General features: G+C 36.6%; 1 protein-coding gene across 14 annotated transcripts in view; it reads right to left on the reverse strand.

Annotated features, from left to right (window-relative positions):
• Positions 1 to 3,751: 3,751 nt before the first annotated feature.
• Positions 3,752 to 23,690, reverse strand: part of RPS6KC1 (ribosomal protein S6 kinase C1) — a 172,106-nt gene continuing 152,167 nt past the window's right edge. For all 14 annotated transcript variants that reach the window (XM_001488504.6, XM_023640738.2, XM_023640737.2 and 11 more), the window contains 3 exons: positions 15,778 to 15,860; positions 14,618 to 14,713; positions 3,752 to 4,728 (listed from right to left, as the gene is read on the reverse strand). In XM_001488504.6, coding sequence (XP_001488554.2) covers positions 4,618 to 4,728; positions 14,618 to 14,713; positions 15,778 to 15,860 — 290 coding nt within the window. In that variant the 3' untranslated portion in view covers positions 3,752 to 4,617. The remainder of the gene's footprint in view (positions 4,729 to 14,617; positions 14,714 to 15,777; positions 15,861 to 23,690) is intronic.

A 23,690-nucleotide genomic window follows, 5' to 3' on the forward strand; every position in this document is an offset into this window, starting at 1 on the left:
ATAGGAACAAAAAAAGCAAAGCCATGCCATCTGACTGTGTATCACCACCATTGTAAACCCTCCCCAAAAGGAAGCTTGTTCTCTGGTTTCCTCTTTACTGTCCTTGAGCGAATAAGTGATGCTGAGGCACAAAACCCTGTAGTACTTTGCTTCCCATTTCCCTACTGCTGTTATGTTTACAACTTGATTCAGAAATAGCTGACTTCACAGCTTTTGCCATTTAGTAACCCTTCAGCATAAGGACTTAATATGAAATCCTTAAAATGAGCTGAGTGGACATCAAATACTCAAAAGTCCAAATTACCTAGCCTGGTAGAGGTTAATGTTCTGCATTAAATAGGAACAGAAAGTATCAATTTTGTACTCTGATTATGCCTGCTAAAGAACTGAGTCAAACAAACACATAAAATATGAGAGATGAGGGCAACTGGGGTAGGAATACCACCACAGTTATTGAGAAAGGTCTAGAAGTGAGCAAATGTAGGTGTGTCCTAACCTCCTTTCACCTCATGTACGACTATCGGGACCTTCAACTCTCCTTCTCCAGTGTAGAGCTGACTGAGAAATAACCTTTTAATGTTCCATTCTATTTATAAATTTTATAGCCACATAACCACTAAGGGTTATGCTACTGAACGGGTATATGGCAGCAACCCAAGTATCTGGGATTACTAGAAAAATAATTATAAGAAAACAGTTAAGTACCAATTAAAGATTTTCATTAACCTTGTCTTCCTACAATGTTGGTTTATCAAATCAGCTCACTCTGAAAAATAGAAAGTCCAGTGTAGGCTTGTGGAGCTTAGCACTCACCTACCTCTTCGTTCTATAGGAGAAGGAACAGGTCTAGAATATTGTTATTTGCCTAAGGTTAAAAGGCTAGTTAGTCACAGAGATAAGACCAGAACTCCACTCTAGGACTTTCCATTATATTATACAATCCTCAGAGAAAGAGCTTGCTTCATTACCCAGAGCATATAGATAGATCAGGGGTTTTATCAACTACTCTAAAAAGAAAGACAATCCATCTTATGCCTTGGCCTTTGCTATAAAGTAATTCCTAAGTGAGTCCAATAAAGATGCTATAAGAGGCCTCCTGAGAAGCAAAGAGCTTTTTAATGCTATAGTCAGACTTCTTTCTGTTTGGATTTATAAGCTATAGGCAAGTGAATTCAACTAAGACATACTATGTGTGGGGTCCTGGTGTAGTGTTACTAGTCACAGCACGAGTATTATTATAAATTTTATAATCTTTAGTACATGCATTATATGAAAGCAAAACTCAGTCTTGGTTCACAATGACTCTGAAATAGGATAGGAAAAGCTTGAGGGGCAAAACACAACAGGAATTGTAGTACTTAAAAACATTTAAAAGGAAGATTTAGATATGTTATCAAGAGTTTAGTTATTATAACACAAAAGTTGAAAAGACTTATGTCTCAAGAAGTATTAATTCATGTCAGAGTTAAAACAAATTGCTAAAATGATGGCATTCTTTTTTACTCTTAGGGAGCTTCACTTACCCATCTGTGAAATAGAAATGGTAGATTTTCACATCATAACTTAAGATAGGTGATACACCATAATGTTACTGGCAACCTGCTAGAAAAGCTTTCTCACAAAGAGCATGTTAAAATAATAAGGACATTGGTAATTTCATATAAAAATATAAAATCTAATGAGAGCAGGGACTTGGACAGATGTTTGCCCATCAATGTTCCTAACAACATTGTTCCCAACAGGCAAGAGTTGGAAACAGCCAAACATCCATTGACACATAAATGGCTAAACAAAATGTGGTATTATACGCAATGAAGTATTACTCAGCCTTAAAAAGGAATGAAATTCTGATACATGCTATAGCACTGACGAACCATGAAAAAATAATGTTAAGTGAAATAATCCAGACACAAAAAAACAAATATTACATGATTCCACTTATACGACAGACCTAGAAGAGTCGAATTCACAGAGACTGAAAGTAGAACAGTGGTAACTAGGGGCAGGGGGAGGGGATGGGGAGTTAGCGTTTAACGGGTACAGTGTTTCAGTTTGGGATGATTAAAGAGTTCTGAGATGGGGACTGGTCCTGTGGTAAAGTTCATGCACTCTGCTTTAGTGGCCCAGGGTTCATGGGTTTAGATGCCAAGCACAGACCTACACACTGCTTATCAAGCCATGCTGTGGCAGCATCCCACATACAAAACAGGGGAAGATTGGCACAGATGTTAGCTCAGGAACACTCTTCCTCAAGCAAAAAGAGGAAGACTGGCAACAGATGCTAGCTCAGGACCAATCTTCCTCACCAAAAAAAAAAAAAGTTCTGCAATGCATAGTACTGATGGTTGAATAAAAATGTGAATGTACTTAATGCCACTGAATTTTATACTTAAAAGTAGTTAAAATGGTACATTTTATATTATGTCTATTTTACCACAATAAAAATAAAAATAACAAAATCAAATGAGAAATACTAAGTGCAAGTTCTTTTATGATTTTGACCCAGATTATATATGCTCAAAAAAAAAATACAAAAAAGAAGAACAGTATCACCCACAGCATTAGAAATACTAGTATTTCTAATATACATCATCAAATAAAAACAGACTTGGGTTCATCACTCCAAAGCCACTTATCCTGTGTGTTTATTACTAAAATAATTCCTGTCCACCATGATTATGAATAATGTATTTTCATTAACCACAAGTTCCAATCAAACACACAGAGAGAAACTGAAGCAATGGAATTGTGTCAACACACTGACAAAGTAACCATCTGTTGACATTACTGTTCTCTGAATCCAAGTGACCAAAATCATGTGGTAGGGCTGGGAACTTCACCTTAGCTGTGAAGTCCTACTTTCATGTCATAGGGCACTTCTGGAAGGAAGCTCTGTAATGGCCAGCTCTAAGTACTTGCAGATTTCCTACTAGTCCTACACAGGAAGTCATCCTTGTGTCTCACCTGCATGAGTTCCTGTTATGAGGCCAGTGGCTGATGAGTTGAAATCCAGTTCCAGGGCGTGATGTCATCTTGACTGAGCTATGATCCTGGTGACCTGCTCCCCATCCTGGTGGTGTCGGAGTTCTTCAGCTGGGGTTCAGGTTATAAGGGGACCAAAAAGGAAAAAGGGGGAGCAGGATAATAGAAAAAGGAAAAATGCTTGCACATTTCCTGTGTTTCACTAAAGCATTTGCTGCTTCCATTTAATTTGATGGGAGGACCTGGCTGATGGCAGATGGAAGCTGTACAGATGCTCTTGCAGTAGGGGTGGGGTCTCACACAGATAGCAAAAATACAAAGGATTAGAATATATAGAAAACTTTCGTTATTTCTGGTGGCTCCTAACTTGGAAATAGTGACCTTATTTCTTCTTTGGATAAAGTTCAAAAAACAGATATTAACACTTTTAAACCATTTGAAAATTGTTGTAAACAATGCATGACTACAGGAGCTATCTTAGCAACACGAAAGAGATAAATATAAATGTTTGGAGATGTGTAAATACTCATATTCTTTCTACACAAAGTCAAGCAGATTAGGAGGTCAAATCTGGAAATCCCATCACTGTAAGTAATAAAATAGGATTGCCATTCAATTCCACTTAGATGAGATCCTTTGGTTCTTAGTACATCAAGCCAAAAACTACAATAAAGTCAAGCATAAGAAGCAGCAGAAATTGCTAACATTCCAAAATAAAAGAAAGAGAGGCTTTCCTAAAAAAAAAATCTTAAGCAATTAAATGGAGAGATTTAAGTTTTTACCATGTTTATTTTACATCATGATTTCTTAGTCCTTATTACGTTGATACAATTTGGGGAAATAAATACTCCCTTCCCTCTTCTGTTGCATATGTATTAGTAGGGGTAGGAAGAACAGAATATGAGAGAATAGGCAAAGGGTGTAGGAAGTAGAAAGATGAAGTCAAAGAGAGAGCCAGTGAGTGCCTGTAAGAACTTTCTGTAAGCAGTACCAACCAACAATGCACCAAGGTGACAACATGAAGTGTTTCCCTCTCACGTGGACTTCTGAAAGGATGAAACAATATCGGGCCACATTCAACATACATTAGTTATATAGCATTGTGGTACAGGTTTCCTATCAGACATGATGTGTATATTCTTTCTTTCTCACTTTTTAAGCTCCAGAGATGACACTATTCATGGAGCACTTTTAATATATTATTCAGCAAATACTAATTTGATCATATAACCCAATCTTGGTTAGCAGTTAGCTGCCATGTAAAGGTCCTCCTTTCAAGTAACACTTAATTCCACACTGGGAGCTTCATATCAGAGGAAGTTCTTGAAGGGCGTTCCTCTTTCAGGTGGGTTTACAACTCATCTGAAATACCATGTAAAGGCAGATAAAACAGGGATCACACCTGCTTAAAGGTTTGCACATAACAGCCCCTTGCAAATGAAGCCAATATCTTGTCCAGACAGTAACGGTAAAGGAATTGTTTTCTTTCAGCCTTTTCCTTCCCGCACTTCCTCTGAAGGTCTTTATCCCACAGCTTCGGTGCTCCGTAAGTGACTATGAAGCAGAGCTGCCTCTGCGCTGGAGACGCCCATCACGGAGAAGATCAGAATGTGTGCAGATAATCCTGCACTATGTTCATCTCATCAGCTCTGCCCAATCCACAGGGGTGAAAAATGGATGAGATTTGATATCTTCAACACCAGCAACTCCAGCACCAAGTCGCTCCACAGGGTTGAACTGCAAGAGCTAAAAAAGAGGGATTTAGTGAGTAACAGGAATCCAACCAGCAAATCAAAGGAAAACAAAAATATCTGAAAGGAAAGAACTTTCAAATTCAACCCCAGTGACAAATGGACTTGATTAATATCCAACTGACTATATTGCCTTGAAAGGGAGCTATGTCTAACATCACTCTAGCTGTGGCGTGAGGGGGCAAATTTGAGTTTACGGCTTCTCAACTGATTTGAAGTATGACCTTGAGTAACTCACTTTGTTTCTCTCATCCTCATAGAGTATAATAGGATAGCTACACCTATCAATTTCCTATTCCAAAAACACACTGTGACATTAATTAGATATTGCACCAAATTCTGAGAGATCCAGTTACTTTCATGATTAGAAAGTTTGAGACGCGCAATCTTTCAACTCCTAGTGAATTACAGATGCACTGAGACTAAACTTTACCTAGTCTGAATAAGCCAATTTGTATTGCAAAATAACCTTCTTTGGAATAGCTGGCTCACATGGAATAATCTAATCCAATGAGTGAAACATGTTTTGACTTCTTCACTAATAGGAATCATGTATAAAATAAGTTAATAGTGTTACATGGAACAGGACTGTTAAATGTGAGAAAGCAGTAGTCGTCACATACAATTATAGTAGACCCTGGGCATGCTGGAAGACTGTGTCTTGACATTCATGTATCCTCAAATTTTGTTTTAACAGCTTTACTGATGGATAATTTATATATATAGCATAAAATTCATCTATCGTAAGTGTACAGTTCAATGATCGTAAGTAAATTTAAAGAGTTGTGCAACCATTATCACAGTCCAGATTTAGAACACTTTGATCACCCTAAAAAGTTTCTTTATGCTGTTTGCAGTTAATTCTCACTTCCATCCCCAGCCCTAAGCAAACACTGATTTGCTTTCTGTCTCTATAAACTTGCCCTTTCTGGATATTTCACGTAAATGGAATCAGGAAGTATGTTGTCTTTTACAGCTGCCTTCTCTCACTTAGCCTAAGGTTTCTGAGATTCATCCACATTGTAGCAGGTATCAACAGTTCATTCCTTTTTAGTTCTGAATAGCATTCCACTGTTTAGATATAACACATTTTGTTAATCTATTTACCCATTAACGGACATGTAGACTTTCTAGGTTGAGGTTATAATGAATAATATTGCTATTAACATTCACATACATGTCTTTGTGCAGACATATGTTTTCATTTCTCTTAAGGACATTCCTAAGAGTGGAACTGCTGGGTCATGTGCTAAGTTTATGTTTAGCTGTTTAAGAAACTGCCAAACGTTTCTAAAATAGCTGTACCATTTTACATTCCGACCAGCAATGTGGGAGGGTTCCAGTTTCTCTACATCCTCATCAACACTTGAAACTATCTTTTTGAATATAGCCCTTCTAGTGGGTGGTATTGGCGGTATCTTATGGTTTTAATGTGCATTTCCTAATGCCTCATGAGAGTGAGCATCTTTTCACGTTCTTATTAGCCATTCACATAGCTTCCTTAGCGAATCTTTGCCTGCTTTACCCTGAGGTGTCTGCTTATTCAGTTATGAGTTCTTTATACACTCTGAATACAAGTCCTTTATCAGTTATATGATTTGTAAATATTTTCTCCCAGTCTGTGGCTTATCTTTTCATTTTCTTACTGATGTCTTTTGAAGTGCAAAAAGTTTTTAATTTTAATGAAGCCCACGTTAGGAACTTTTTTCTTCTATGGATCGTGATTCTGGTATCATATCTAATAACTTTGCCTAACTCAAGGTCATGAAGATTTCCTCCTCTGTTTTCTTCTACAATTTTTATGATTTTAGCTCCCATATATAGGTCTATGAGTTATTTTGAGTTAATTTTTGCATATGGTATAAAGTAAGGGTCTTAGTTCATTTTGGTTTTAGCATGTAAATATTTGATTTTCCCAGCACCACTTGTTGAAAAGACTATTTTTTCACAATTTGGCTGATCTTTTCAAAGACTCAACTTGTGATTTCCTTGATTTTCCTTATTTTTCTTTTTTCTTTTTCATTGATTTCTGCTTGCTTTGGATTCACTTTGCTTTTTATAGTTCATAGTCTTTTTCTAGTTTCCTAAGGTGCAAGGTGAGATTTTTTTTTGAGATCTTTCTTCTTTTCTGATTCAGAGTCCCCCCTTACCTTTGGTTTCGCTTTCTGCAGTTTCAGTTACCCGTGGTCCACTGTGGTCCAAAAATATTAAGTGCAAATTTCCAGAAATAAACAATTCCTAAGTTTTAAATTGCACACCGTTCTGAGTAGCACCATGAAATCTTGTGCTGTCCTGCTCCATCACGCCCAGGATGGGAATCATCCCCTTGTCCCACAGATCCATGCTGTATATACTACCCTCCCGTTAGTCATGTAGCAGCCATCCCAGTTATCAGATTGACTGTCATGATATCACAGTGCTTATGTTCAAGTAACTCTTAGTTTACTTAATAATGGCCCCAAAGTAAAGAATAGTGCTGCTGGCACTTCAGATGTGCCAAAGACAAGCCGTAAAGTGGTTCCTTTAACTGAAAAGGTGAGAATTCTCCACTTAATAAGAAAAAAAATTGTATGCTGACATTGCTAAGATGTACAGTAATTTTTATTACAGTATATTATTATAATTGTTCTATTTTATTATTGTTGTTAATCTGCCTAATTTATAAATTAAACTCTATCGTGGGAATGTATGTATAGGAAAAACATAGTACACACAGGGTTCAGTACTATCTGTGGATTCAGGCATCCACAGTGGGGCTTGGAATGTATCCCTGTGGATAAAGGGGGACTACTGTATAGGTGTTTAAAACCATAAGTTTTCCTCAAGAATTGATTTAGCTGCATCTTATAAGTTTTGATATATTGTACGTTTGGTCTCATTCTGATAAAAACACTTTCTAGCTTCTCTTGGTATTAATTCTTTGACTCATAGGTTATTTAGAAATGTGGTGTTTAATTTCCAAGTATTTGTGACTTCACCAGATCTCCTTCTGTTGATGATTTCTAATTAAGTTGTTATGGTTAGAGTATACTGTATGATTTCAATCCTTTTAAATATTGAAACTTGTTTTATGGCATAGCATATGATCTATCTTGGAGAATGTTCCATGTGCAGGTGATAAGAATGTACTCTGCAATCATTGTTCTCTATGTGTCAGTTAGAGTTGTTTAATAATGTTATGTGAGTCTCCTCCATATCCTTGCTGATTTTCTATCAATTATCAAGAATGAGGTATTGAAGCCTCCATTTATTATTACCGGATTGTGTATTTTTCCCTTCCATTTGGTCAGACTTTGCTTCCTATGCTTTCAGGCTGCTATCAGAGCACACACATTCATACTTGTTCTCTCTTTCTGCGTCCTAACGCTTCATCATTATGAAACACCTGTCTTGGTCTCGAGTAAGTCTCTTGTCTTCACACCTATCTTGTCAGGTATTTATTGGAGCCACTGCAGCTCTCTAATGGTTACTGTTTGCATGGCTCATCTTTTCCCATCCTTTTTCTTTCAACCTATTTGTGTCTTTGAACTTAAGGAGTGTCTCTTGTACACAGAAGATATTTGGCTCCTACTTTTTTAACAATCTCTGCCTGTTGTTTGGCATGTTTAGACATTCACATTGAATGTAATTATTGATACGGTGGGTTTACATTTGCCATTTTGCTGTCTGTTTTCCACACCCACTTTCTTTTTTGTTCTTCTTTTACTGCCTTCTTTTGTGTCAAATACTTTTTACTGTATTATTTCAGTTCCTCTATTAATTTTCTTTTACTATTTTTTTATGATTGCTATGCTTCTTAATTTATGCTTCTTAACACTAACAGTTCCCGTGAAATGTAGAAACTTTGGTCTACTCTAGCTCCATACCTATTTTGTCTATTACTGTCATATACATTATATATTACATCTATATATTATAAACCCAAGAGCACAATGTTATAATTATTGCTTCATACAATCTTACATCTTTTAAAGAAAATTGAGACAAGAAATGAGAAAAAAATATAGTCTTTTCTATTAACTCATATTTACCATTCCAGTGCTCCTCATTTGCGCCTATGAATTCAAGTTACTATCTGGTGTCATTTCCTTTCAGACCTGAAGGACTTCCTGTATTATTTCTTGTAAGGCAGGTCTGATAGCAATGAATTCTCTCAGTCTTCATTTGGGACCTTCTTTATTTCATTTTCATTTTTGAAGGATAATTTTACTGGATATATAGAATTCATGGTTGACAGTTACTTCCTTTCAGCACTGTGACTATATCAGTCCACTGTCTTCTGTTTTCCATTGTTTTTGGTGAGACGTCAAACACTAATGTTCCCTTATATACAGTGAGTGGCTTTTCTTTTGCTGCTTTCAACATTTTCCTCTTTGTTTTTCTTTCAACAACTTAACTATAATATGTTCAGGTGGGGTTCTCTGTATTTTCCTACTTAAGGTCCACTGAGCTTCCTGGATGTATATCAATGTTTTTCATCAAATTAGGGACATTTTCAGCCATTATTTCTTCAAATATTTTTGCTGCTCTTTTCTCTCCTTCTGGGAGTCCTATTATATGTATATTGATATATTTGATATTGTCTCACAGGTCTCTGTAGCCCTGTTCATTTGTCTTCAACTTTCTTTGTTTTTCCATTTGGATACTTTCTATCATTCTATCTTCAAGTTCATTGATGCTTCTTTCATCTATCTCAAATTTGCTGTTGAGATGTTCTAGTGAATTTATTTTCCCTCTAGTGAACCGTTCATTTCAATTATTGTACTTTCCAACTTGAAAATTTCTACTTGGTTCTTTTTTTTAAAATATAATTTCTATCTCCTTATTGAGAATCTCTATTTGTTGATTCATTGTTGTCATACTTTCCTTCAATTCTTTAAACATGGTTTCCTTGAGTTCTTTGAACATATTTATAAAACTGATTTGAAGTCTTTGTTAAATCCAAAATCTGGGGACACTCAAAGACAATTTCTATTGACTGATTTTTTTTTCCCTGCATAAGGGTCATACTTTTTTGTTTCTGTGTATATCATAATATTTTGCTGAAAACAGGACATTTTAAATAACATATGTTAGCAACTCTGGATCTGATTTTTTTCCCACAAAGACTGTTATCATTGCTGTTGGCTGGTTTGTTCTTTGTTTGGTAACTTCTTTCAGCTAGATCTGTAAATCTGCTTCCCCTACTCGACTGTAACAAGCAACTGTTGATATCTCTGCTTATTTTTTTGTTTTTATTTTTAAGCCTCACTTCCTAGGGGTCATCCCTGTGTCTGCATAGCTTAGTGGTCAACCAGCGGTTGAAAAGAGGTTGCATTTGAATACTTCAGCCATTAAAGCTTTCATCATCTGCCAGCGGATAGGAGAACACATTCAAAGTTTAGGCCATGTTCAAGTCTGCCCTGTTCTTTACTTTCCTCTGGAATCTCTCCCTGCTCCTATGCACATACATGCAGCCTCAGGGTTGGTCCTCACGCCCTACCCCAATCTGGCAGAACCTTTACACCTGACCAAGCAGGAAAGAGAGAATGGGTTCAGCCCCAGATAAGAATGCCACAGAGTCCCACTGTTCTTTCCTACAGTGAAGCTATTTTTCAAGCATAAACACTTTTCAGATTGTTGTATACCTCTGATCAATTTCCAGAGCATTGAGATGGTTGTTTTTGCCAATTCTGTCCAACTTTATAATTTCCTTTTTTGAAGAGAGAATTTGCCAACTTACTCATATTGCTATAGCCATTCAAATCTGAGAATATTCCTATAGCAAATAATTTTTTCCACAAATTTAGCCAATTGCAACTGAAATATCTAACTGATTTCTTTACATTAATGGTTCTATACATATAGGAAATCCCACTATTTAAATTTAACCAAAACTTCTATTTCTTTTCTTTCTTCCTTTATTTCTATTTTTCTTTCATTCATTAATTCAATTATTTGTTTGAAAAATATCAACTGACTTCCTGTTATAGGCCAGTCTACTACTTTCTTAGACCTTTTCTTTTTTGTTGTTTTTTGGTGTTTTGTTTTGGTTTTTTTTATTTATTTTTATTGAGGTAACATTGGTTTATAACATTATATAAATTTCAGGCATACATTGTTATATATTTCAATTTCTGTGTAGATTATACCATGTTCACCACCCAAAGACTAATTACCAGCCATCACCACACACATGTGCCCTATCACCCCTTTCACCCTCCTCCCTCCCTGCTTCCCCTCTGGTAACCACCAATCCCATCTCTGTTTCTGTGTTTGTCTGTTGTTGTTTTTATCTTCTACTTATGAGTGAGATCATACGCTATTTGACTTTCTCCCTCTGACTTATTTCACTTAGCATAATACCCTCAAAATCCATCCATGTTGTCACAAACGGCCGGATTTCATCATTTCTTATGGCTGAGTAGTATTCCATTGTGTATATATACCACATCTTCTTTATCCATTCGTCCCTTGATGAGCACCTAGGTTGTTTTCAAGTCTTGGCTTTGTGAATAATGCTGTGATGAACATAAGGGTTCTCAGACCTTTTTACCTGTCTCACCAGCAGTTGCCTCACTGTTACGTTAGCAGCCCTATAATTCAACTACATGCTTCATCAAATTACAAATTACTGTATGTCATGAACCTTCAACATTGCCCTATCAATAATAAAAATACAAATCATTTAAGTGACACTTACTGTGTACCAAGCATTATTCTAAGTGCTTGACATAGGTTCATTCATTTAACTCACAACAACTCTATAAATAGCTACCACTATTGTCTCTATAGATGAGAAAACAGAAACTCAGGGAAATTAAATGACTTGTTTAAGATCATACAAGTAGTAAGTAGCAAAGAGAGGATATGAATTCAGGCACTATGGCTCCAGAACCTATGCTTTTAACCGCAACACTATACTGCCTCACAAGTGTGTGGCCTGCAAATGCCAAGAATCTATGACTTCACTTTGATATTACCAAATCCACAGAGAGGGGGAAGCATACACTTCAAAACACTGCACTCACAGTCTTTTCACTTGAAATTGTTACACCTAGCATTCAAAATGACCACTGTTTATTAAAGCTAACTGCTCCCAGAATTTTTATATTAGAAGCTGCTAAAATGCATTAAGAGAAAAGCTGGTTTTATAAAAGATACACCATAAAAATATCCTAAATATATCAAATCCATTTTCAAAATGAGACAATTCATGTCTACTGACAGAAATGTGGGGGGCATCAGACATTTTATTATAAATCTAAAATATCAAATATTGGTAAAAATTAACTATAACCATAGCATACTTTTTAACATTTCAAGAAACATAATTTCTCTCTTCTTTGTTACAATTTTTCACCCCCATTCTTTCCAAAACATGACCTCATTAGGAAATTCCAATAAAGGTTCATATTTTGACTTTTACTAAAGTCAATTTATTTAGTTCATGGACTCCTCTATAAATTTGCAAGCACAAACCTATAGACAAAGGCATAATTGTTTTACCCATGACTATCTTGCATATTCTGCAATTTTAAATACTATTCCAGGCCTCAAGAGAGATTACACACAAATTCTATTGCTTAAGAGAATGTGTCAGCCAGTGACAAATCCAAGATAGTCACCACTAACCTCCTTTCTCCTCAAGAACAGGCAATAAAGCTGAGCAATAAAGGCACAGAAATTTGTTTTGAAGATCTTTTTCTCATATATATCTTCCAACTGACAAAGCACCTGTGTCATAATTAACTAAATGTATACTGTGAAGTACAAACACACATGCTCTGAGGATTTGTAAAATGTTAAGTATCTTTTTTTTAAATTGCACTTAAAATGTAACTATGTTTACTTTAGCATCATTCACTTCACCGAGATGACTGAACCATAAGTACTGCGGATTATGAAATCTAAGAAGAGAGCAAGGAGCTGAAAGACCAAAGAAAGGGAAATCTCCCCAAAGCAGAATAATTATTTCCATATAAATCATTCTGTGATTTTTTAAAATGACCTCTCTGACCTGTGAGGTAGTGGAAGAGGAAAGTCAAAATGACAAATTGCTAATCATGCCAAGAGACCCCTTTTCCCTTTCCTGATGATGTTTCCTCAACATGACTGGTAGTTTCCTCAGGCAGGCCAATGATAGAACGCTGATTTACTATCTAAGCTGTATGTATGTGTACTGGGAGATTTAACATACCTTAAGCATAGACTCCTTTACAACATAATTGCTAATAAAGACAGGAGCAGCAGACCTTTACGAATTAATGCAAGGAATTCTATTCTCAACATTATGTAATAATGGCTACTTCTTAAAGAAAGAGAAACAAAAAATAGCAGTTGCTAGCCTTCCTTAAATTATTTACCCAAAAAATACTTTGAGTTTACCTTGTTGTGCCACAAGAAATAAGACGAAATCAAGTGAGCAGCTGTCCTTTTTTCCCATTAGAATGAAATGTTTTATATATCTTTATATTACCTCTTAGCCCTTTTGCAAAGTGCTCAGAGTATTTTCATCTCAGTATTTCCAACCTGATTATGTTTCTTCATATTTTACAGACTCTGGGCATTAATCTTCTCGAAGCAAAAACCTGATCCCTTCACTCTTCTGCATGAAAACTCCAAATCTCAAGTTTTTTACTGAATTAAATATTATCACTCTACCCTAGTGTTCATGATAGCAGAACCTATAAGAGAACCCCAACTTATTTTTCCACACTTATCCACTACTATTATTCATCCCCATATTCACCCCTCTACTCTAGATAAACCAAACTTTTGATTGCCCAAATTGAGTCTTTCAGACTCCTTCTTTCGTTGAAGCTGTTCATTCCACCTAGTTATTCCCCCCACATCCAACCCTGCCACGCCCAAATTCTGTCTAAGGCTCCACAAAAACAACATCCACTACACAAAACTTTCCTAATACAACCACTGCGTCAACTTATAACCCCTCCTTATCCTGACTTGCCGAAGTATTTTTTAAACCTCTCTGAGAGCCTTTATCAGACCCATCTGTGATATAGTTACTCGTCAGTCTTTCCTTTGTAGCTCACAGCACTGTGCCTTGCATAGATTTGTTGAATGGAACCAAGAATAGTCTTCAAGAGAATACTAGGCGATTTTCTTCTTAATATAGTCTACCCTCCTCCCCTTTTTTTAAAATTTTGTCCCCTGATGAAAGAAATAATTCATGTTTCATCAAACAAAAATTTCAGTTCTTGACCTTTTTTAAATAAACTTTCCCTTTGTTTTCATAAAAGTACAAGGATCCCAGGCCTGACAATTCTTGCTGATTTGCTATGAGCCTATCATAGCACAATGGTGACAACCCTCAGCGTACTCACCAAAACTAGAGGAGCATTTTAAATGTGGGGAATCAATTTAAGAAGCTCATAGTCTCTTTCCTCAAAGCCACCAGAAATGCACTGACACCAATGCCCAAGTTGCATAAACGGATGGAGCTGGAGTGATCTAACTTGGCAAGATTTTCTAACACTACTTCTCTCCTAAGCAACCTGAGTAGCCCATTCCTAATATAAATATGAATGAAAGACTGAAAATAGCCATTCAGACACAGTTACAAAATGTAATAGCAAAAACAGAGCAGCTCCAGACAAGCTAAAAGCAAAAGTACTTAAATTCACACCTACACAAATAGATGGAAGTGACTAAACATTAGCCTGGACTTTTGGGGAAAAAAAATGTTAATACCAATAAGCTTTAACTGTTCTCTCCAACCTCACCAATACTTAGAAAATAGCAGAAGCCTGAAGTATTAGCTCCGAATTTGTAATTAGTAATGGGTCTTTCTTGCCCTAGACTAATTTCTTTAAGGTTTTGAAGCTGTGGGCTCTGCTAATTTGCATGGTTGATATACTTGGCCAATAGGTCAATTAAATTACCTGTTGAATGAGTGAGCGAGCCTCTTCAGAGACACATTCCGGCATGTTCAAAGTAGTGTGAGTATTTATTCCTGCTGGATGGCACTCAACCAGAGTCTGAAACAATCAATCAGGTACACTTCTTATCCCAAATAACATCATATTCTGTTCTATCACAGGATTTATGGACAGCAAGTACAGAGAGCTCAACAACCATCATCACTGGAGGTGTAGTAACCAACAGAGTGCCGCCTGAACGGTTTAGGACGAGGGCCATGAGCTACAGAACTTCTCACTGAGGTGAAGGCAATCGCTGAAATCACATCAGAAGCATATGCTGCCAGCTCTTCCCCTTAGTTATAACGAGAATGGCTCGTAATAGAAAGGCTGACGTTACACATAGAAACTAAAAAGGGACTTGATATCTCTGAAACTTTTTAATGTTCTTAAAAACCTTCAATGTTTAGAATTTCTTAATAATACTTTATATATGCATAGCAACTTACGATTTACATGTATGTACAGGTGATTTGTAAATTACACAACCACCTTAGGAGTTCAGTATTACCTACATATTTAAAGTAGATGACTACTTACAAAAGTATGTTCATTTTCTCTGTTTTCTTCCCAGGAGGCCATCTACACAACACTCTATTAAAGTCTATCAACCTCAAACATCTTACTTAAAAGTTATTTATCAGAGACAGTATAAACTCTGTCCTTAAGCTAGAACAGATAGGAAAAATTTACAGTATTGAGAAAAAACATGTTACCTTTAATATTTACACTAATTTTCTAAAATGAGAATTCCCTCCTGGTTTCAGGTAAGATGTTTAAAACATCCAGAGAATTCTAACATACCCTTACAGGAACCTTGCAAATTTACTCTGTTAAAACTGAATTATAGAAAATGAAGAGAAAAAATGTTTAGTCTTATATTTCACTTTGTACTAACATTGGGACATGACAGAATTTTACCATCAATTTATTCAATGTAATACAATTCTACTTTTTAAAAAATCTGGAATCTTGATAAACTTGCATTTTTCTGCTTTTTTTGATATCACAGGTTTTCTTACTTAGTTGCTGATCTAAAAACGAAAGGCAAAGGCTAAATGTTCTCAATTTGAAATCCAGGTAGCATCTGGGCAAGCTTATTAATCGTCCAGGTCACTGCTTACCTTGCCAGTGAGAAGTTCAAAGAGGACAGCGCCCAAACTCCACCAATCACAGGCTTCAGTTTCCTCCGTGATTGCTCCAACCTCTAAACACACCAAAAAAGGTTGATATTAAAATTCCAAAGGTCAATTAAACTTTCAAAATTAACATATATTAGCAAGGTGACCTTTTTAATGCTGAGAGAGCAGATACTAAATACTCCTGGGCTTTCAAAATTCCTGAAAGTTACTTATCCCTTTGGTCACCTACTGTGGTTGCAATTTTTTTTCTTTTTTGATGCAGTCATATATTAAACCGAGGACATTTGTTCTTTAGTTGATAGAGGGACACCTTCAAGACGCTGTACTTAAAAGTTATATGAATCTACTAGATCAGCATTTTGCTCGATTTTTCAAATTCGAGAAAGTATGACCAACTCTACCTCAGGGGCCATTTTTTTGTTTGTTTTAGAAATAAAGACTCTAAGTTCAGAAGGAACTTCAAAAATCATTTAAACCAGTATTAATTAGCCTTTTAGTTAGAGATCAGAAACCAGAGAGGTGAAATGTCTTGGCCAATGTCACATAGTAAAGCAGTAGCAGAACTAAGGCCTAGTTTCTAGTATCGCCCTTCTCTTACATAATCAATTGTTCCCAACTAAAGATGAAGCATGTGAAATGCAAATTTATCCATTTTGTTATTTAGAAATACAGATAGATATGTTGTTTTAAGCCACAAGTGAAACTACTGGCTAAGATAAAGGCTTTTAGAATATCTCCAAATTACAATTTTATCTGTGTTCTCTCTCTCTCTCACCAGCACGAGTTCCTCAAATGTAATACAGTTTTCGGGTATCATCTTTGAGGTTTCTCCACAGATCAACAACTCCTCATTTCACCATTTTTGAGGCTTTTAGCTCTTAAGTCATGTTTGATGTCTCCTTGTCCTTTCCTAACAACATTCAATTAGTCACTAAGCCTTGTCAATATCTGCCCCTACATTTTCATTTGACTGACAAAATACACTTTTTATTTGTCTGCAGGAAGTCCACAACTCATAACAATGATGCTCAAAAGTTTTTAAGTAGTTAGGCTGAAATTTAGAAAGTAATAACTGGAAGTGGTGCTCAGGTGCCCAGCCTTATAACCAATACTTGTAAATCTACTGTGTGGGAGAACCACAAAACTCATAAAATAGCTTGAGTGTAAAGTCTTGAAGCAAAGGTCATGTGGGCCAGAAAAAGAAAAAGCAGCCATTCCTATGCAAAATACTGATACTATTCCATTTGGGCAACCCTCTTCCATATCTGCACCTACCCTCTTGTAGGCTTCAAATGGCCTGTGTAGAACTAGACCCCTTCCAACTAGCCCCTACCCAGTCTTTTTCCTTCTTCTTTTTCTTTTTAAAGATTTTATGTATTTATTTTTTTAAATTTTTCCTTCTTCTCCCTGAAGCCCCCCAGTACATAGTTGTATATTTTAGTTGTGGGTCCTTCTAGCTTTGGCATAAGGGATGCCGCCTCAGCGTGGTTTGATGAGTGGTGCTAGGTCTGCACCCAAGATCCGAACCAGCGAAACCCTGGGCCGCCGAAGCAGAGCACGCAAACTTAACCACTCAGCCATAGGGCCAGGCCCTCTTTGCCCTTCTTAATTTGCTTCATGCCAAATCAGAACTTCCATTCTCTAACTAGCTGCTCTCAGCTCAGCGGTAAAAAGAAAATATAGATATTTAACAAACTCAAACTATTGTGTGATTCAAAAGTCTCCTAATCCTCCCAGAGCCATCTGCATTTATAAAATAGCTTGTTTAAAAAAAACTGAGAACTACCTAATGATCTAACAATACAGGTTTAATTACATACACTGCGGCACATCAGTGTGATGGAATACTACATAAGGATTTAAAATGATGTATTCATACAAAGTTTAAGTATATAAGTAAACGTCTGGATATATTAAAGAAAACAAGCTATAAAACAACAGAATTCTAATTTTAAAAGTATGTATTCTAAAAAAAGACTAGTAAGAAAATATGACAATGTTTTAGCAATTTGCCTCTGGAGTGGTGAGATTTTTATTTTCATTTTTATACTTATAAACCTACATGAATTTCTAAGTGGTACAATTTTAAATGCACAGCAAGATGACATGAAAACATTTAGGCTTGTTGGAGCAGGGAAGACAAAGCTATGTAGGCCAATCCTCCCTAAGAGTCTGTTTGCCCACACAGTTTCCCCCACAACTTTATTAGATATTAGAGAGAACAACAGACTAGGAACCAGGAGTCCTGGGTTAAGACCCTTGAGGAACTCACTTGATCTCATCCATAACATGAGGGGTTAGAGCTAGGGCCTCTAGGTTAAATTCAACTCTAAATTCTACAATTTTGATACTCAAGGATTTCCTAAAATAGTGATTCTCATGAAGGACAATTCCTTGGGGGCTCTCAAAGTACTCAAGCTACCCTTCTCAGATTCAAATACACTGCCCCCACCCCCATTTCCCAAGGAGAGGAGAGCCATTATCACCTTTGGTGTGTGCTCTAGAAACCAGAAAAGTAAAAGAAATTTACCATAGTCCTGTCATCAAATAGAACCTTTCGCATATTTCTTTCCAGTCTAAAGCAAGCAATAGATTACATTATCTCCTTTTGTTCAAAATTCTGAAATGGCTTCTCATTAACCATTAAGTAACATTCAAACGTCTTGCTCAATCAGGCATGTATATATTCAGGCCCCAACAATGAGGTCTCAATCTATCAGATTGATTCACCCACCAGACATAAACAGCACAAACCGGGCACTATGCTAGGCATTTTCCTCCACAGAACTCTCTGTGCTGGCCACATTGCTAAATAATATGAAGTTAAAATCAGCTTTCCCACTAACATGGTCAATGGTTTTATTTTTTAATCTTTTTGCTCAAGAATTTAAGTTATTGCACTTTCTTTGATCATACAGTAAGTGGTATATATTTCTCAGCTTTACAGAGGTGCTATCTGTTCACAACTCAAGATCTGAAATTATTGATCAACCATCTGTTTCAAATGTGCCACCAACAAGCCTCACTTTCCTGTATGAATGTTGCTCTGCTTGTAGTCGGTACGCACTACAATTAATTACAGTTGCAACAATAAAACAGCAGCCAATGTTTATTGACTGTGTGTAAGGAGCTGTGTTTAACATTTTACATGAATTATTTAAAATTTCCAAGAAATCTTATAGAGAACTTATTTGGGTAGAGTGACTTGGGAGGAGAAAGAATATTGCATTTCTATGTCTATGGAAAAGAGGAACATCGGACTGGTCAGCTCAGGGAAAGCTGCGAAAACGGAGATGGGTTTTTAGGGTCTAACAACATGCCCTGAGGAGCTTTAGACCAGAGCCACACCCTAAGTGTCTGCTCACAAAGGTTTCCTGTTAGAACTGAGCAGAAGGTCGCTGAGTCAAGTCTATGTAATGTAATCAACGGCTAACCTAATTAATAAAGGCACCTTTTAAATTCAGCGAAAGTCCAAAGTGCCATCACCAGTGCAGCCTAGACCATCGAAAGCTATATGTTGCGACTATTTCCCATGTCGCTGCTGGGAATGTGCATCATTATCAAGGAGAAATGTGTTGCTGTGTGTAGGGGAGAGGTTGGGAGGGGTGGGCCTTGAAGCTACCAGATAAGCATAGTGCATCTTCTGAGCATCAAAGATTTCTATATGTGTAGGAGGCGGTGGGATATTGTTTTACTATTATAAGAAACACAGATCTATTATGAAACAGAAAGTAAAACTTGCATAAGACTTGCAAGATAAAAAGACTTCAAAGAAACTGAGGATCATCTTTCACTAGTCCCCTGGGGTACCCATTTCATATCACCTCTACAGTCAGAAGCACTTGGGCAGAACAGTTTGAGAGGCACTTCATGAGACAGACAAGGGGTATTCCTTTCTTGGTTTCCGTGAACTTGCCCAACTAAGGAGACTAACAACTAGGTTCACTGGTTTTATGCGGCTTTGAAATCCCTCGCAATTTTCTGCCAGAGTCCTTAACAGGGAGATAAGGACCAACATACTGCCTCAAACGTGGACTGCTACAGCACCTGATGGGCCCCAATCTGAACGTGAGGCAACACAGACAGTAGCAAGAGACACATGCAGGTCCTAAAGCCAATTCACTTCCCATTCTTCAGTCAGCTCGCTACTCAGTCCAGGATGCGGCAAGTGCGCCTGACATAACTGCTGGTGACACTCGACACTGTCAACCTTAGTCTACTTCTTTCACTCCCCATTTCTTTTTCCATCTTTCCTTATCTTCCCCTCTACTTTCTCCCAATGACAGCCTGTTGCTTTTCCTCTCCCCTCATTTTCTCTTTCTTCCCTCCTCTTGGATGGCATTAGTTAAGCTTTCTAATGGCACTCAAGCATAAAGAGACGGTTGATCCCAATCTAAGAAAAACTGCTTCCGAAAGTCTGAAGGCGACGAGGCTAAAAGCCATCTGCAATCTGACTGGGCTAGTAAAAAAGGATAACAACTTTGAAAAGGTAATTTTTTTCATGGAAATCTAGAAAAAAGACAGTGAACAAGTTTTAAGTCCTTCTCCTTAACAGTGTAGCTTGAAACGCGTCAAAATGACTTTGTATTAAGCATGGGTTCATTAATTAATGTGAAATTGACATCTTATCCAACTGGTCTTGATTTTCATAGATGACTCTAAACTACACCAAAGAGTTCTCTATTTAGGTAAGATACAAAAAAGAACCTCTAACAGCTAGGAAATTTAAATATTACAACAAGTGGAAGCAGGTACTTGTGAAATTTCTTCTTTAGGGTTTTAAAACAGAATTTTCTTCTTCTTTTAATAATCAGAATAAAGGATTTTGGTTGTCTTTTTAACATCCCTTAAGGACCAATAATTCTTAGATTAAAAATTTAAAGATATACCCTGAAATTACATTGCCAAAAAGAAGCCTGAGGTTGTGTGGCTGTCAAAACTACAGCTCTACAACTGCTTTCCCTGCAAAATCTATACCAAAAATGTAAGCATAAACCAAGAGCACTGATTTCTATATAGAGCTACATGATAACTACGACAAACACCAGGTGAAGAGTCAGGGATGTGTGTCTATCGTCAGAAACAGAGAATATAAAGAAACACCAAATAGATTTGTGAGGCTATTTAAAAAGTATAACATAATGAAGCTGAGAAGTCCCTTTAAACTCCTACCTTGAATTTTTAAAATCTCTAAAAAAAAAAAAAAGAGCAGAAAAAAATCATTTTAAAGGATAAATCGCACCACTGCTTTGTCGATTTTCAAGGTGTTTTCCTATAAAACCCAACGTGTCAAGTTTCCGTGCCCACCCCTTCCCCCACCACGACATTCTACGTTTGCAGTTTCCAGGGTGGTAAATCCTATGCTTATCCTCTGCAAGTGCAGCAGTACTAGAGGCATTCAGCAAAATGATCAGGGGCAAAACCAAACTATTCCCCAAGAAATCAAACGCATTCTCGGATGATTCCCAAAAAAACTCAAAAAGAGATGGTGATATCAAAGAATCCTGGATTTTTGTCTTTGAGTGAAAGAAATGTATTGGCAAGGCTCTAGTTATGCTCCCGTTTGAGCCTGGCTGGGTATGGCACTTAGCTTCTCTGAAAATGAGGACAGCCAGGCCTCTGATATTCTTTTACCTGTAATTTTATGATCCTGAAAGTGTTTTCAAAAGCACTCATGAGTCTTTCTCATAACTTCTCCTCCCTCCATTAACTTAAGATGCCCAAAGAGTGGGATTATGCTAAAATGAGCTGGCATTCCTCAATCTTCCCTTTTCTCCCTTCTCTACACAGCCACTGTTCCCTTTACCTTAGAGACCTGGTGGCAAGCGAAATGAATCCGCATCGCTGAACCTAACCGTTGTCATCTTTTAACATAAGGAAGACGCAGAATCAGATCCAGATTAGATTTCAACTCATCCAAAATCTTTTAAGGACATCAAACATCTGAGAATAGTTTAGTAAAATTCTAGAACTCTCATTTTAGCAGCATCAATTCTCATATTCTAACACAATGTAGAATCTTATTGATTCATACTAATGATTCAAACTCTCAGATTTCACAAGTGAATAAACAAGTTTAAATAAAACAATAAAGATATCACAACATAAAATGTGCTTTGCCTACCTTTGTTTTACTCATGTTTAACACCTCATAGAACACTTTTCAACAAGCCAGGATATTTTTCAGAAAAACAATGCTGCCTTGGTAACCAATATTGTCAAAGGGCTTGCTAAAACATAGAACAAGAGAGTTTTATAGTCCTTACGATAATCAGAGTTTACTAAGTCTCCTTCTTATAGCCAAAAATAATAAAGCTAACCTGACCCCAAAACCATGACTATAATAAGCATCACTTCTGATAACGAGAGGAGCAAAAAAGCAGAAAGCCAGGAAAACATAAAATGTGTGTATCTATGTACAAGAAATGATGGGAAAGAAGCAAAATGTACACTTTCAGACATGAGAAGGAGGACGTCTGAAAGACACTGGAGAGACCATGCGATCCCGGCACTACTGAAATCAGGGCATAGGCTTATCCACGGGCACAGGCCCTGACTTTTAGGACTATACAGTTTAAACTACACGGATTTATCAAAGACGTGACTCTAAAATAACCACAGATAATGCTAAAACAATGCTGGAAACTGCATAGAAAATGGAAAAAGCTAGAAAATGTGTCTCAAACTCAAGCTTTAAATGAAGGCCAAGCTTTCTAAAAATGAATCATCTTGCATCTTAAGCAATTCTGGTGCCTTCAACATCCCAAATTCGGAATTTACTTTTCTGTAAGAGACATTACTGCTATGAAGCTTGATAAACAAGGGAGTCTGATAGTCTACATTTAGTTTGCTGATGGATTTGTTAAGGCACAACTTCAGACTGTTGATGACACTTGATTCTGTTCCCAGGTTTTTCCACTAAGGGAGGCCCACACAGGTCATCTCAGCCTTCCCCTGACCTCTACGAATACTAACAATGGAGTTGTCCATCCCCGTTCCAAAATCTCCAGAGACAATCCCATAACCTCCTTCGGGCTGTATGTTCTGTTGTTACCATCTTCCTTCCAGGATATAGTAGGAAATACAGTAAGTGCAGAACTTTCTTATAAGAGAATTTCACATATAGAGAAATTCTATTTCAATTCAGAACAAGTACTTAAATATTTCTCCAAAACTGTTTTCCTCAACTATACTTTTTTAATAAATAGAATCTTAGAAGCCTCATTTCTCTTCACTCTCAAAATTATAGTAACTGTGGAACTGTTATTAAGAGGTCATTTAAAACTCAAGGAAGAGTAACAACTGTTACAAATAAAGGGTTTATGTAATAGTCAAATTAAACCAACCTTTAGATGCTGGGAGAATTTGTCACAGAAATGATACAGCACTTTATCTAAATATAAGAATGACGGAAAATTTTAAAGGCACAGACCTATACAATACATCAAAATGATAATCAGTAGTGAATAGACTTTGGGGAAAGGGGAGGATAAATGTAATTTTCTAATGCCACAGGATTTTTTTCCAAAATAATTTTTAAAAATTTGACTTTAAATATCTGACCTTATGGATTCCAACTCTCTCTTTTAGAAAAGAAACATAAGTAAGGTAAATACATTAGACTTTTGGAATAAAAGAGAGACCTCTGTGAATAAAACAAAATAAAAATTGAGCCATGTTCTTATAAACCTTAAAATTAAGCACTAAACTCTCCATAAATTCTGTAAGGGACCAATAAAATTTAAAATGCTATTACAAATAGTCAAGAATTTGTGAACTTTCTTCCAAGGGAGTGAGCCTTCATTAACGGCCTTAGATAGTAGAGAAAAGTAAAAAACAAAAAAAAATCTGATCTATCACTAGTGACATACTTGGACCAAGGAAAAGAACATCTT

This window comes from Equus caballus, chromosome 5 (genome assembly GCF_041296265.1).
Source record: "Equus caballus isolate H_3958 breed thoroughbred chromosome 5, TB-T2T, whole genome shotgun sequence".
Lineage (NCBI taxonomy): Eukaryota > Metazoa > Chordata > Mammalia > Perissodactyla > Equidae > Equus > Equus caballus.